The 13,991-nt window shown below is 36.2% G+C and overlaps 3 protein-coding genes and 1 pseudogene across 5 annotated transcripts; 3 read left to right on the forward strand and 1 right to left on the reverse strand.

Moving 5' to 3' along the window:
* Positions 1 to 196: 196 nt before the first annotated feature.
* LOC122274363 lies at positions 197 to 1,764 on the forward strand. The gene is made up of 3 exons (XM_043083408.1): positions 197 to 227; positions 359 to 977; positions 1,170 to 1,764. Exons 1-3 carry the CDS (start codon positions 197 to 199, stop codon positions 1,762 to 1,764), a joined length of 1,245 nt encoding a protein of 414 aa, XP_042939342.1.
* Positions 1,765 to 2,301: 537 nt separating this feature from the next.
* LOC122274364 lies at positions 2,302 to 3,234 on the forward strand. Its single transcript, XM_043083409.1, has one exon. The coding sequence runs from the start codon at positions 2,302 to 2,304 to the stop codon at positions 3,232 to 3,234; it is 933 nt and encodes a 310-aa protein (XP_042939343.1).
* Positions 3,235 to 4,431: 1,197 nt separating this feature from the next.
* LOC122318625 (50S ribosomal protein L22, chloroplastic-like) lies at positions 4,432 to 9,650 on the reverse strand. Of its 3 annotated transcripts, none has more exons than XR_006244885.1 (8): positions 9,170 to 9,644; positions 7,509 to 7,642; positions 7,236 to 7,318; positions 6,351 to 6,518; positions 5,411 to 5,521; positions 5,226 to 5,292; positions 4,745 to 5,147; positions 4,432 to 4,644 (listed from the first exon to the last, which is right to left on the reverse strand). XR_006244885.1 is itself a non-coding variant. In XM_043136161.1 (8 exons), exons 3-8 carry the CDS (start codon positions 7,627 to 7,629, stop codon positions 4,873 to 4,875), a joined length of 825 nt encoding a protein of 274 aa, XP_042992095.1. In that variant the 5' UTR covers positions 7,630 to 7,642; positions 8,873 to 8,988; positions 9,170 to 9,650; the 3' UTR covers positions 4,688 to 4,872. The 3 variants fall into 3 exon arrangements, 2 of the variants coding, with proteins under 2 accessions (XP_042992095.1, XP_042992094.1); XM_043136161.1 differs by lacking the exon at positions 4,432 to 4,644 and adding an exon at positions 8,873 to 8,988 and having other exon boundaries at positions 4,688 to 5,147; positions 9,170 to 9,650; XM_043136160.1 differs by lacking the exon at positions 4,432 to 4,644 and having other exon boundaries at positions 4,688 to 5,147; positions 9,170 to 9,643.
* A 1,832-nt stretch (positions 9,651 to 11,482) lies between these two features.
* LOC122274366 lies at positions 11,483 to 13,102 on the forward strand (annotated as a pseudogene).
* Positions 13,103 to 13,991: the final 889 nt, after the last annotated feature.

The raw sequence follows: 13,991 nt of genomic DNA on the forward strand, positions 1-13,991 counted from the left end.
CTAAAACATTGGAGTTCAACTATAAGGAAAGTAAGGAGGGACATTCAAACTGATATGAATCAACTGTCCAGGATGCAAGACTCGAACACTGGTTCAAATACAACAGCTATCAAGGCTCTAAAAAAGGTAATTGACAAAGCTCTAGAGGAAGAGAATTTGAAATGGCAACAGAGGGCAAAACAGGCATGACTCAAAGATGGAGACAGAAACTCTAAATATTTCCACAGGTGTGCTAACCAGAGGAGGAAAAACAATGGAATTCAAAAAATTATAAAGGATGATGGCATTGAAACCACTGATCCGAGAGAAATCTTTGCATTATTTTCCCAGTATTTCCAAGACCTATTTACCTCTTCAGGTCCAAAAGATGTGGATGTCTGTTTGAATCATGTCCATCACAGAGTAGATAGAGAGATGAACTCCAAGCTATCCAAACAGTTTACAGCAGAAGAGATAAAGGATGCTCTTTTTCAGATGAATCCTATGGGTGCTCCTGGCCCAGATGGTTTTTCAGCCTTGTTTTACCAGTCTCATTGGGAAGTCATAGGAGAGGATATCACTAAAGCAGCCCTGGAAATATTAAATGAAGGTGGTGAGATTGCTCCTATTAATAATACCTTCATTGTCTTAATGCCAAAAATCAAGAATCCTCAGAAAGTACTCGAATATAGGCCTATCTACCTCTGTAATGTCATCTACAAAGTGGTCTCAAAAGTTCTATCCAACAGGCTGAAGGAGATCCTTCCTCTCATCATTGCCACTACACAAAGGGCTTTTATCCCCGGGAGGATGATCCTTAATAATGTCATTGTAGCCTTTGAAACTCTTCACTCAATGTCCACTAAAGGCAAAGGGCAGCAAGGTTACATGGCTATTAAATTGGACATGAGTAAGGTCTATGATAGGGTGGAGTGGGAGTTCTTGAGGAAGGTCATGGCAAAAATGGGATTCAATAGTAGATGGATTAGACTAATCATGTAATGTGTCTCTACTGTATCCTACTCTATTCTTATAAATGGAAATTCACAAGGCAGCTTCAATCCTTCTAGAGGCATTAGACAGGGAGATTCTCTCTCTCCCTACTTGTTTATTTTGGTGGTTGAGGTGTTAAGTAGTTTGTTGAACCATGCTGAAGACTCCAAAGTGATTCACGGCTTTCCAATTTGCAGGGGAAAACTCAGCATCAACCATTTATTTTTTGTAGATGATAGTTTGCTCTTCTGTCGAGCAAATGCAAGAGAGTGGTCCTCTATCTATTTTCTGTTAAACCTCTATGAAGAAGCCTCTGGCCAGAAACTAAATAAGACAAAAACCTCTATCTTCTTCAGCCCAAACACTAAACCAGCCACAAAAGAATACATCTTAAGCCTTGCAGGTACTAGATCTTCATCTTGTTATGAAAAGTACCTTGGACTACCAGCTCTCATAGGTAGATCCAAGAAGGCTGCCTTCAAGAGCATCATCGATAGAATCAAATCAAGAGTAGGAAATTGGAAAAATAAATTCCTCTCTCATGCAGGCAAGGAAATACTTCTTAAGGCTGTGGTACAGGCCCTCCCTACTTATTGCATGGGGGTCTTCAAAATGCCCAAATCCTTGCTCAGTGATATTAACAGAATCATGCAGCAATTCTGGTTAGGCCATCTACAAAATGAAAGAAAGGTGCACTGGGTGTCTTGGGGTCAGATGGGAAGATCGAAAGCTACAGGAGGACTGGGGTTTAGAGACCTTGAGGTTTTTAATTTGACATTGCTGGCAAAGTAAGGGTGGAGACTTGTTCAATACCCAAACTCTCTAACTACTCAAGTCCTGAAAATGAAGTATCATCCACAACATGACTTCTTCCAAGCCAAGGTGGGAAACAGGCTATCCTTCATATGGAGAAGCTTTTTTGCAGCAAAGGGACTGCTGGTTAAAGGCTTTTTGTGGTTTATTGGAAATGGTTATAGAACCAGAATATGGAAGGACAGATGGCTGCCTCAACCTACTACATACATGGTCCAATCTCTAGTACAGATTCTTCAAGAAGATGATAAAGTGGAAAGGCTGATTAACAGTGAGACTAAGCAATGGGATAGATGCTTGATCTCAGATGCTTTTGATTCAGACACAGCTGCAATGATGCTAAGAATTCCCATTAGCTCCTCGGGTATTGAAGATAAACTAATTTGGCTGGGCACCAAAGATGGTTCATTCACTGTCAAAAGTGCTTATCATATGCAGAAAGAGGCTATCGAAATGCATAGAGGGCAGTCATCAAGAGGGACACAGAAATAGAGAAGCTGGTCTGAATGCTGGAAGATGCAGGTCCCTAATACCACAAAAACTTTCTTATGGCGTGCATGTTTTGAGGCTCTTCCCACCATGCTCAACCTTTTCAAGAAGAAGATAGTGGTATCTCCTATGTGCCCCATCTGCTGCAGAGAAGAGGAGACCACCACCCATGCTCTATGGAGCTGCAGTTCAGCCATGGATGTTTGGAGTCAAGGCCATATCTTTTTTCAAAAAAGCACTTTGAGGGAAGCCAGCTTTATAGAGTTGTATGAACGTTTCACTCTACTGTGTGATAGGGAATTACTTGACCTGTTCTCAGTCATTGCTAGGAGCATATGGTTAAGAAGGAATAAGCTACTGTTTGAAGGGTCATTCTTGCACCCAAACATACTACTGAGGCAAGCATCCCAGTCCCTGGAAGAGTTCAAGATAGCTCAAGCTAGTAAGAAGGTTAAAACTCAAGTGGCCTCTATTCACCCCTCGAGGTGGACCCCTCCTCCATCTAATTGGGTAAAAATAAATTGGGATGCTGCTGTGAATGTGGATCAGGGTAGAATTGGAATAGGTTTGGTGGCCCGAGACCATGAGGGTTCCATTTTGGCCACTAAGAAGCTCTCTGTCCCCAGCTTGGCTGAACCTGTGTTGGCTGAAGCCTTAGGAGCTTTTCATGCAGCTTCCATGGCAAGGGAATTGGGGTTGAACTCGGTTATGCTGGAAGGAGATGCACTCCAGATTGTGGCAGGGATCAACCACCATTTTGAAAGATGGGATAGAGTGGGCATGGTTTTGTTGGACACTAGGATGGTACTATCTAGTTTGGTCCAGTGGAAGGTAGTTTTTGTTAGGAGGAGTGGCAACCAGTTTGCTCATGGTCTAGCTAAGGAATCTTTAGAGCTAGATGAGAGCTCGGTTGAGTTGGTCGTTAGATGTCTTTGTAATCATGTTCCATCTTTTCCTTGAAGGTGAATGAAAGTATGATGTTTAAAAAAAAAAATAGTATGTAATTAAAAAAAAATAGAGTTTACTGTTAAAAAATTATTTTTTTGTGTGAGTTCCATATTCATCTATTTTTTAAAAAAATACACGATACTTATACATGGTAAGGCTGTAAATATTATTTATCATATTTACATATACATTTATTCTATTGAGTTGCCCAAAAAAGGGCAAAAAAATGAGGATATGTTTCAAATGATATAATGGAACAGTTTCCTTTCACGTATTTCACTTTTGGAAGTTTTGGTTGCATCTATTGGAAAAGTGATGGATATGACTGGTAGTTGGATTAATTAAAATAAGATGTTGGAATCACCCAAAGATATATAGCTCCCATCTATCAATTAACGTGGGGGCTAGACTAGACCTGACGCGATATTTGTGATTTTAGTTGTCTAGTCCTTCGCATGTATTCAGACGTTTGTTGGGTGTATTCTATTTAAGAAAAGCCACATGGCACATACCCATTAATATCACGAGAACAATCATACTAAGAGGAAAGAAAGAGTAGGAAATTCCAATCATAACCTTAATAAATATATATAATAAATAAGTTATTATATTTTTAATTTGGAGTGTAAATCATATTAAAATTTTATTTAAATTTATTTTTTAGATAAAATTATATCAAGCATTTTAACATGTATGGATTACCTATCGACTCGACAAATGAGTTTTTCATTCTAGCCTCAAGTTCCTCGATATGATCAAGGAGAAGACAACCGAAAGCGACGGTTTTGTATTGTTTTATTTGAAGGAATTTTCCCGATGGATAAATCCGTTTCCTTTGGATCTTTACAAAGCCCCGAATTGTACTCATGGGCGGCCAAAAATTTGCACTAAAATGTCTCGTTTATTTTTATAAAATTCTTTTATCTTATTTTATTTAATTATTATAATTTTTTCTAAAATTTCATACTACAAAATAAAATAAATAATTTAAAATTTTCAAATTCTACTATAAAAATAATATTAAAATAATATTTATTTAAATTTTAATTTTAATCTCAACTCATCTCTATTTCTAAAAACAACTAGGTTTGTGGTTGGGTTCAAATTTTGAGAGTAGAACTACAAGTAAATTTAAAAAAAAATTAAAAAGAAAATAACGGATTCAAGACAAAAGAAATCGACGTTTAAAGAAAAAAGACAATTTCAAAATGAGTAAATAGGAAAGATTTATGCAATTTTTTTAATTAACAACCGTATACAATTCAAGCAGATGCACCATTAATTCCATTCACTGAAAGCTATCATGGTCTTCAAGTGAAAGGCAGTTGTAATTTTGGCCAAGCTCGATGGACTCCATCAACTGGTCTATCCGCATCCGATTAGTTGTTTAAAGCAGCAAGAGTTGCATTTGCATGCACCGCTCTAAGTAAAAACCATTAGAAAAAGAGACGTAAAAGATTCCAGAGAAAGTAAGAGCTTGGTCTAATTTATTAAATAGAATTTGTTTCAGAGCAAGTATTACTTGAGATTGAAACAAGGTTGCTCCATTTCTACAAGATGATTTCTACTGGAATGCAGGCATTGGAAGAGATCTCTCCGCACTTCTACAAAACTCTCTGTAAGATTCTGAAACATGGGAGGGAAGCTGGCTCATGCAGCCATGCCTCTCGGTTCACGAGCTTTGCCCTTGCGATTCCAGATTGGAGTCGTCTCAATAAGCTTATGAGGTACAAGTCGCCTTTCTCGCTTAGTGAGCTTGCGGAAATTGTGGACCCTGAGTCTGGCTATCTCAGCCTCCTCTTCAGCGGTCATCTCCCTTACTACTACTGTCAGTCGGCACTCAGGTCTCACTTTGATTCCACATTTTCCTTTAGCATGGTAGGAAACTCTCTTTTTAAATAATCCTTTCCCAACAAATGACTCAGCTGTATGAAATGAGAGAGAATGCAGGATAAGCAAGATTGAAATTAAAGGAAAAAGGCAACTTAACTTGCATCATTTACCAACTAGGAGACGATCGGGATCCAGCCCATAGTTATGTGTTGCGTTTGCTCGGGCTGAGTGAATAACCTGCAGAAAATAGATACTTATTACATAGTCTAAATCTGCAGCTACAAGGAATGAAGTCCCTCCTTCCATGGCATTCTGAACACACCATCAAACATTAAGTGTAGGGTGCTTGTATTACCTGATATACAGTCTTTGCAGCTCGCTTTACTGTCACTTGTAACTGCAACAATGCATCTTCAACTCGCATGCCACGAACTAAAGCAGCAACCAAGTTGACCTTCTTTGGACTCTGAAAGCAGCATTTGACCAAGGGGCAAACAAAGTATGGATGGCAGTTACACATATCACTTCTTTTTTGATAAGTAAGCAGTTAAGTACATAGATGTCATTAAGGTGCAACAGAATAAGCATTTTTATAAAACATCCTTTATGTACAATGTCAAAAATACACCAACGCCACCATCTACCATGTTTGTACATGTACACAATGCTTTTCGAGCAACTTAAGTTCGGAAATTGATCTGAAAATAAGTTCCACATGCTAGGAAAATTAGCAGCTGACTATAAGAAAATATCAACAGGTGTCGCTTCCACTTTCATAATTTTTTGTCCCAATTCTTTACTCCTCGTTGTTTCCCTCGTATAAATGGAAGTGCATATCATATTCAGAATCCTTAGGAATAAAAGAAGTACAATATTACAAATTTCAGAAGACAGATAGTAATAATAATGAGGCCCAAGCTCATGGGTCCATACCTTCAATAATAATGAGGCCCAAGGTCCTGTGTCCATACCTTCCATGCTACACATTGCTTCCCCATCAACTAGGATTTATTATGCTTTTTTTTTATAGGTCACTACGATTTATTATGTATATAACTAAGATTTATTATGTATCCATATAATAATCTCTCTTTTATATTAATCTGGGATTTTAAATATAATAATCTAAATGGCTATATGTAACACATATATGAAATAAAAAACAAAGATAATATTTACATGCCCCACTAATATTCTTATATGGGACCAGCTGATTCTTTTTCTTTCTTTCTTTCCCTTTTTTTTTTTTTTGCTGAATGACTAGCTAATTAAAAACCATTTCAATAATCACATACCTGTTTAATGCCCTTTAAGACAGCTTGAACCTTGGAAGGTTTCGAGACTGCTTTCTGGTTCTGGCCATCACTTTTTCCACTGTTTAATGCCAACACAGGAGTCAATGGAGATGGGATGGCCGATTCTTCAGACAAATCTGCTAGTAACTTCCTAGAACTAGAAATTCCCTGGAGCAGTAAAATGCTATAAGCAAAAGAAACTTGCCAATAAAGAATATCTACAAATCCAAACGTAGATGATTAAAAACAAATACCCTGATTATTATCTACTATGAAACTCAACCTTCAAATCATGCACACATGCTCTTACCCTTAATCATTCTAATTTCTTCATATTAACAATTCTTTTCAAATAAAAAGACTATAAAAGTGTTAGTTCAGTGCATCTATTACGTGATGAGACCAACTTCAGAATTATGGATACCTACATATGGTTTTTGATATATTTCCAGGTGTGTCATGTATAAAATGCAGCAAGACTTTTAAACCCTAAGGGTTGGCTCAAGTGGTAACAACCTTAGTCTTGGTGGTATGCTCCCTCCAAGTCTAAGGTTCTAACCCTTGGGAGCAAACAATTTCTTGGGGCTATTGGACTGAAGGAATTTCCCCTTAAATCAGTCGAGATGCACTTGCGGGAAGCTCTTTGCTAAGCGCCTATGTACTCCCCGGATTAGTCGGGATCTTGTTTTGGACACCCGGTGCCAATAATGCAACACGGCCATTCTTTTTAACGCATATGTGCTACATGGGATAAAAGTCAAGAACTTCACTAAACTAGAGGACAAGTGAGGAACAAAAAAAAGAAAATTCTTGAGAATCAGCAAAAAAAATTATAAGCAGAAGAAAATCATTTCAAAAAACAAAAAAAATGGAAGGTAGCAGTACCAATTGTTGAAAATATTGATACAAAGGCCTTGAAATGTTTGCAGAAGTTGGTCTCCATAGTCTCTGCAAATAAGGTAACTCACCTGCAAAAGCAATAAATGTTTCTTTATCCTCAAATTTGCATTTCTATTGGACAAAAAATACCGAAAGACTTGGTTGTGAATGGCAAATGCAACAAGGTAAAGAAAGATGCTAAATATACTTTTTTATTTATAAACCTGGTTACATACAAGTACTCAAAACTTGTTTCGACCAAGAAAATTGGAGACTAACTTGTAAAAGTGGAGGATTCCAAGCGAACCGAAGAAAAGCTGGCAAATGCATTGTAATTATATTCTACTCTTTTCCCAAAGCGACGAAGTACAAATTGTACTTGTCTTTGCCAGCCCACCATGACCTCAAATTACCTACAAGGAAAAGGCAAGCACAATTTGACTGTAAAACCCAGAAAACAATGATGCACAAAATTATAGAGAAGTGTTCATAGTGACTTATAAAAAAAAAAAAAAAAAAGACAAATGTTCATAGTGTAGCATAACACTCATCAATCTCTCACTCGAGATCTAAATCCCAGCACGTGGCAGAATATATTACACAATTGACAAAACTAGATGAAATTTTGAAGCTATAAAGAAAATAATATAGAGGGAATAAAAAAAAAAAAGCAAATCAAAATTCATTTTGCTCAGCTCGCTGCCCCTAGGTGCATTGCAGAAACCTCCCAAATCTCCAAGAAGGCATTCACAAAAAAACTTCTTCTCCAATATCATTCCCCGACTCCAGCATCGACTTCTTGAAGTCCTCCGTACACATCCTCTGTCCCCTTAACCACCATTGAGAAGTTCTCCCTCGTCATTACCCCGTAGATTCACTTTTCAAATCATAGCATCTTAGTCTCCGAGAAAGTTTTGAATTCCATTCTGGTGACCGTTCCAGTTGAGGTATTGAAATGGAATATTTCGGTACTAGTACATTTCGGTATACAGTTTTGGGATAGTCATTATACGGATAAATTTCATATATATATAAACATATATATATATATATATATATATATATATAGAAAAACTATATTCCAAAAATATACCATCAATATAAGTCTTAAAAACATACCTGAAAAACTCAATAATATTTCTAAGTTCACACCACTTATTCAGAAAAAATATAGTAATAATGGAACCAATCTTAGTATAACCATGATTAGTATTTGATTGTGTTATCATGTTCATCCCAAATGTAATGAATAACAGCAGCTCATTAGTGCCTACTTTAACCAAATCCCAATTCATCAAAATCTCGACTTTTGACTGCAGAATTAGGAATTCCAAAACACAGAGTCAAAGAAAAAGTTGGGTCAAATTGAGGTACTGGAACTTTCGTCCATCTAAAATCTCGATGGTCAATGGTAATTCAACTTTCAGTTTCCAACTTTCCATTAGCCAACAATCAAGATATGAAGATCAAATTATCAAATTCAGTTCCGAGCAGAGCAAGTTGAACAAAACAAAATGTAAGCCAAACTTACTGTCCGGACCATCAACAATCAAGCCAGGGAAAAATGCAAGCCAAAGTTCAAACAGAGCAGAAAAATGCCAACCTAGTTTTTTTAAAATAAAAATAAAAATCTCTCAACTCACCTTCACTTTATTTGAGTTTCGTTAGCATCTCATCATTCCTTCGCGTTGTCAAAATTCAAAGTTCAAACTCCTTGCCTTCGTTTCCCGATTTGAAAAATTACTGTCCTATTATTTCTCTGCTTTAACAGTGTTTTCAACATGGTTAGACCTTGCTGTCCTATGATTTCCTTGCCTTAATTTTCTGATTTGCAAACTTTTCCATGTTGAAAACATTGCTAATAAAGCAGGAAACGGGCCAAATCCGTCGTAGAGCAATAAGAGTAGAACAAGCAACACGAGGGTGGTGTGGGCTTATACCTGCGGCGTACAGTGGGCGGAGTGTGGAGGTGGACGTCTACCTGCGACGGAGGGGCACGAGCTGCGACGGAGCAACAGGAGCTGCGAAGGCGTGGAGCAACATGAGGCTCGATCAGCGACGGTATGGAGATGGCGTCGGCGTCGATCGTCAGAGTGAAGAGAGTGGAGACAATGCGAAGAGAGGATTTTAGAACTAGGGGTAGAAGTAAACGGATGAATTACGAATTGGACGGTGCTAGGGGAAACGATAAACATACCGATGAAGCCAACCGACGAGTGCATTTTTTATTATTTTTCATCTTTTATTTGAATCATTTTTTTATATAATTTTAAATATTTTTTAAAAATAAAAAATATTAATTTATTAATATTCACTTCTTCAAATAAAAATGAAAAATAAAATAAAAAATTTAATCGATATTTTCATCAGTTCAACCATCAATTTCTTTACAAAATTTGTTCCTCTTTGTTGAAGACATTTACAAAAATGCCACGCCGTCGTCTTAGAAGCATTTCCATTTTCTTGAAGCATTACCTGGTGCTGAAATCCCAAAATCTCACGCCGTCATCTCAGATCTCTCTGGTAAGCATCTATGCATTTATTTGCTTCTCTTCAAATAGAACCAGTACATCAAGAACTCCTTCCAGCATCTGGGAAACCTTTCATATGGTGGGTTTCCTTATCCCATGTTTGCGGCTTCCGATCCCCATTTGCAGGCTGCGTCACATATGCATCTTTTTTTAATCGGATTACAACATTTATTTAATAACGAATAAATATTTAAATTATAATTAGAATTAAAATAAATAAAAATATTAAAATTAATATTTTAATAAAATAGTGATAATAAAAAAAAAAAATACAAAAGTCCACGAGTTGACGAAAGAAAACGATTTCTTTTAAATTTAGGCACATGAACTTTCTCAAGTGGGATACAATCAAAGTTTCGAATACATTTTTTGTGACCGTTCAGATTCAAGCATTGAAAAGAAATATTTTGATAGTACTGTTTTGAAATAATTTATATAAAAATAAATTAATTATATATTTATAAATTATATTACAAAATAATATCAATATAAGTCTTAAAAAATTAAAATATATTTATAAAAATTCAATAATATTTTTAAACTCTCAATCTAATTATTAAAGAAATAATTACTTATTTTTATCACGAAAAAGAATGTAAGGACTTAGTTTTTAATCTTCAAGAAAAAGAGAATAAAAAAAATAAGAAAATAGCCTTAAAATATAAGAGAATTTGAGTGAATATTATATAAAAATTAAAATTTGTACATTAATTATAAAAATACCACAACCATATCAGTATTGATCAAAATGTACTAAAATGGCCGGTATTTAATCCGGTACAAAAACACATACCTCCCACATATTGGAAACTGTTCTGACACGGTAAATTTCAACCGTAGCAACCGATATATACAGTATTCAAAATATTGAATATATAACTATAATTAGGATTTTGTAATATTAATGATTGTTTATCTATCTCTCTATCACTTGAATCCGAAATTTCCTCCCACCTCGTTACAAACTTATATAATTGTGTAAGTTTTGTCCGGCCGAACGAAAAAAGCAGGAGATAGAGGTCCTTAAACGAATATAGTTTAAAGGAGATATTAGATTATTACAAGGATGCTTAGAAGGTAAAATGCTCAAATGATTGTTGTATATTAAGTTTTGGCCAGTTTCACATGGAATGTACTGTAGCATTACAGAAAGTCCAAATTTGGCAGGCAGTATCACATGGTATAAAAGCCTAGAACTCGGCTGCAATATTAAACCTGATAAATGATATTTATAATCATATATTACGTGTTCAAATATTATGTATCTTTTATTGAGAAAAGTGAGTAATTACAAAACTCATATAAAAAAAAATTAAATTTTTAATAATAAATCATATTCTTTTTTAAAAGGAGTGCGCATTGCTTGCACAATCTATTATTATATAGAAAATACTTTAACTACAAAGAGACTACATAAAAATAAATCCATACACTGATGTGCTACATTAATCTTGTAAAGTTATTTTTATTATAAAATATAAATTATCTAATAGATTTTATGAAACTATATCAGTTTGTTGGTTTACTTTGTATATTCTCTTTCTATATATATATATAACAGTTATCTTACTGTAAATAACATTATCGTATTAATATAGCTAGGGCCAGCTACCATACTACACATTATTAATATAGCTAGTTCAGAGGGCAACTCCTCGATCTACTCAGCACTCAGCTTAGAAGCTGAATCTTTGAGGGAAAAAAAAAAAAAAAAAAAAAAAAATGGAGGTTGAAATTACTTCAAAAGAATGCATCAAACCCTCTTCTCCAACACCCCCAAACTTGAAAACCCAAAAGCTTTCCCTCTTGGACCAGTTGATGCCTGCAGTCTATTATCCCACGATCCTCTTTTACCCCATGAATCAAAGCACAGGTTGTGCTTGCTCTGATGTTGTCGAGTACTCTCAAAGATCTCAATTACTAAAGCAATCTTTATCAGAAGCCTTGACTCGCTTTTACCCATTTGCTGGAAAAGTCAAAGATCATCTATCTATTGATTGTAATGTTGAGGGGGCTTATTATTCAGAAGCATGTGTAAATTGTAGTCTTGTTGATTGCCTTGACCAGCCGGATCTGTCATCCTTTGTTAAATTTGTTCCCCTAGAATCCACTTCTTATAGGCCAACTACAGGAGATCATGTGGCCATGATACAAGTGAACAGGTTAGCCTGCGGTGGTAATTTCTATTGGTATTCTTGTATGCCACATGATCGTGGATGGAAATAGCTTAAGCGTCTTTCTCAAAGACTGGGCTGCCATGGCTTGTAAATCAGATCAGGTTACATGTCCTAATTTTGATGCCCAGTCAATTTTCATACAAAACGAAGCATTTTCTTCTGCAAAAAAGGCTTACTCCAAGCCTTTTCTCAGATCAAGTAGGCGTGTTACAAGTAGAATTGTATTTGATGCGTCAGCTATTGCATCACTTAAGGCCAAAGCAACTAGCTTAAGTGTGCAAAACCCCTCGAGAGTTGAGGTAGTCTCCGCACTCCTAGGTAAATGCACCATGGCTGCCTTCAAGGCCACATCTGGCATGAAGAGGCCAGCTTTTGTTGCTCATGCAGTGAACTTGCGCCGAAGGGCAGTTCCACCATTCTCCGAATCTTCTATGGGGAACTTTGTTTGGACAGTAGGTGCATTGTGCAGCGTGGATGATGATGAGGAGATCGACGTACCATCCATGGTAAGGAAGCTCAGAGAAGAAATAACGAAGATCAATGGTGACTTTGTGAAAAACATACAAGGTGATGAAGGATTTCCAAATCTTTGTGAGATTATGAACTTGAAACATATAGAATTCTCCAATGCAGCAAGTACTTGTGAGATGGATCATGTAGCTTTTACCAGTTGGTGTAACTTTGGTCTCTACGACATTGATTTTGGGTGGGGAAAGCCGATGTGGATAAGCCATATTGCGATGACAAAGAGAGCTGGTTCCCAAATGTGATAGCGCTAATGGACACAAAATCCGGCGGTGGAATAGAAGCATGGGTGTGGTGGTGGAATAGAAGCATGGGTATGGTTGGATAAAAAAGACATGCTCGTGTTAGCACAAGACAAAGAACTCCTTGCTTTCGCTTCCTTGGATCCTAGCCCCATAACTAATTGTATTTCTCAATATCCATGAAGATGATCATTGTTGATCATCTGTGGGTCTGTAAATTTTGGGTTTTTTTTTTTTTTTGGGAGAATATGGCTGTGAATATGTAACTGTTAGATCATGCATGTTTTGTTTAATTAGCAGGTGTGGTGATCAATTAATACTAATACTTTTAGCTGATTTCAAACCAACAATGATTTCTATTTCCTTTCTTGAAGTCTATTCCCTCACCCAAAATTAATTCTTGTTGTTTCAGACTGATCATCTTGTTGTTTATTAATATTCTTGAATATACTAGTTTGAATCACCCATGTACCTAGCTTCATATTAGACACGGAATTGCTGATGAAAACCAGCATGTTTGTTAATTTATGCTGCAAAAGATGGGATAATTAATCATGAAACTTATATGATGATCGAGAAGACGAATAATTTCAAAAGCAAAGATCGTATATATGATAGAGGAAACTGCATGGTGAATAGGAGATGCCCGAAACGAATGAAGGACACACAGCTTGATCAAAACCAAGATCGGATTGTTATAAATGATCACAAGATCATATGCTAACAGAAATGTCTGCAGAATTATATATAAGATATAATATTTCTTTATTATGCTAGCTCTTGGATGGATCAAAGAACAATAATTCTTGTTATGTTCTCTCCTTGTTTGACTTTGTTATTCGAGACATGTACCTAGCATTACTCTTTACATATATAACATTTTGTTTATCTTTTGTCATTCTTTTCCCTTTTTTTCCTTTCATTTTCTGGTAATTAGCTTCCTCACACCTCTTTACAAACTTAGAAGTAACTGAATGTCTTATATAACAACTTGGAATCAAACCCATCTTGCTGATGCTGATTAAGATGATCCCGTGGCTCCGGACCAGCATAAGCAAAGCTCACTTCAGCTGCACTCTCTTCTTCTTCCTCCCCAAACTCATGGGCAGCCATGCTGGTCCTGCACATGAAGCTAATCATCTTGTCTAACAGATATTAAGCTTGTTTTGCTTTGCTTTTTTTTTTTGGAGGAGGGTCTATTCTCTGAGTTTGTAATGCCTTTTATTGTGTAGATTTTTCAGGTATTGGATTAAGAAAATGGGTCTTTCAGGGCATGAAAATGTCGAT

The sequence above is a fragment of the Carya illinoinensis genome, chromosome 8 (assembly GCF_018687715.1).
Source record: "Carya illinoinensis cultivar Pawnee chromosome 8, C.illinoinensisPawnee_v1, whole genome shotgun sequence".
NCBI lineage: Eukaryota > Viridiplantae > Streptophyta > Magnoliopsida > Fagales > Juglandaceae > Carya > Carya illinoinensis.

What these genes read in the sequence shown, in the direction of transcription:
- LOC122274364 (XM_043083409.1), top strand. Translation starts at nt 2,302, where the DNA reads ATGCAGGTCCCTAATACCACAAAAACTTTCTTATGGCGTGCATGTTTT.
- LOC122318625 (XM_043136161.1), bottom strand. Translation starts at nt 7,629, where the DNA reads ATGGTGGGCTGGCAAAGACAAGTACAATTTGTACTTCGTCGCTTTGGG. An exon ending in ATCAATATTTTCAACAATTG is followed by an intron (nt 6,519 to 7,235) that starts GTACTGCTACCT and finishes TTACTGCTCCAG; the next exon opens with GGAATTTCTAGTTCTAGGAA. An exon ending in TCCCGATCGTCTCCTAGTTG is followed by an intron (nt 5,148 to 5,225) that starts GTAAATGATGCA and finishes CATTTCATACAG; the next exon opens with CTGAGTCATTTGTTGGGAAA.
- LOC122274363 (XM_043083408.1), top strand. Translation starts at nt 197, where the DNA reads ATGGAGACAGAAACTCTAAATATTTCCACAG. An exon ending in AACTCTAAATATTTCCACAG is followed by an intron (nt 228 to 358) that starts GTGTGCTAACCA and finishes TTACCTCTTCAG; the next exon opens with GTCCAAAAGATGTGGATGTC. An exon ending in AGATGGATTAGACTAATCAT is followed by an intron (nt 978 to 1,169) that starts GTAATGTGTCTC and finishes TCCAATTTGCAG; the next exon opens with GGGAAAACTCAGCATCAACC.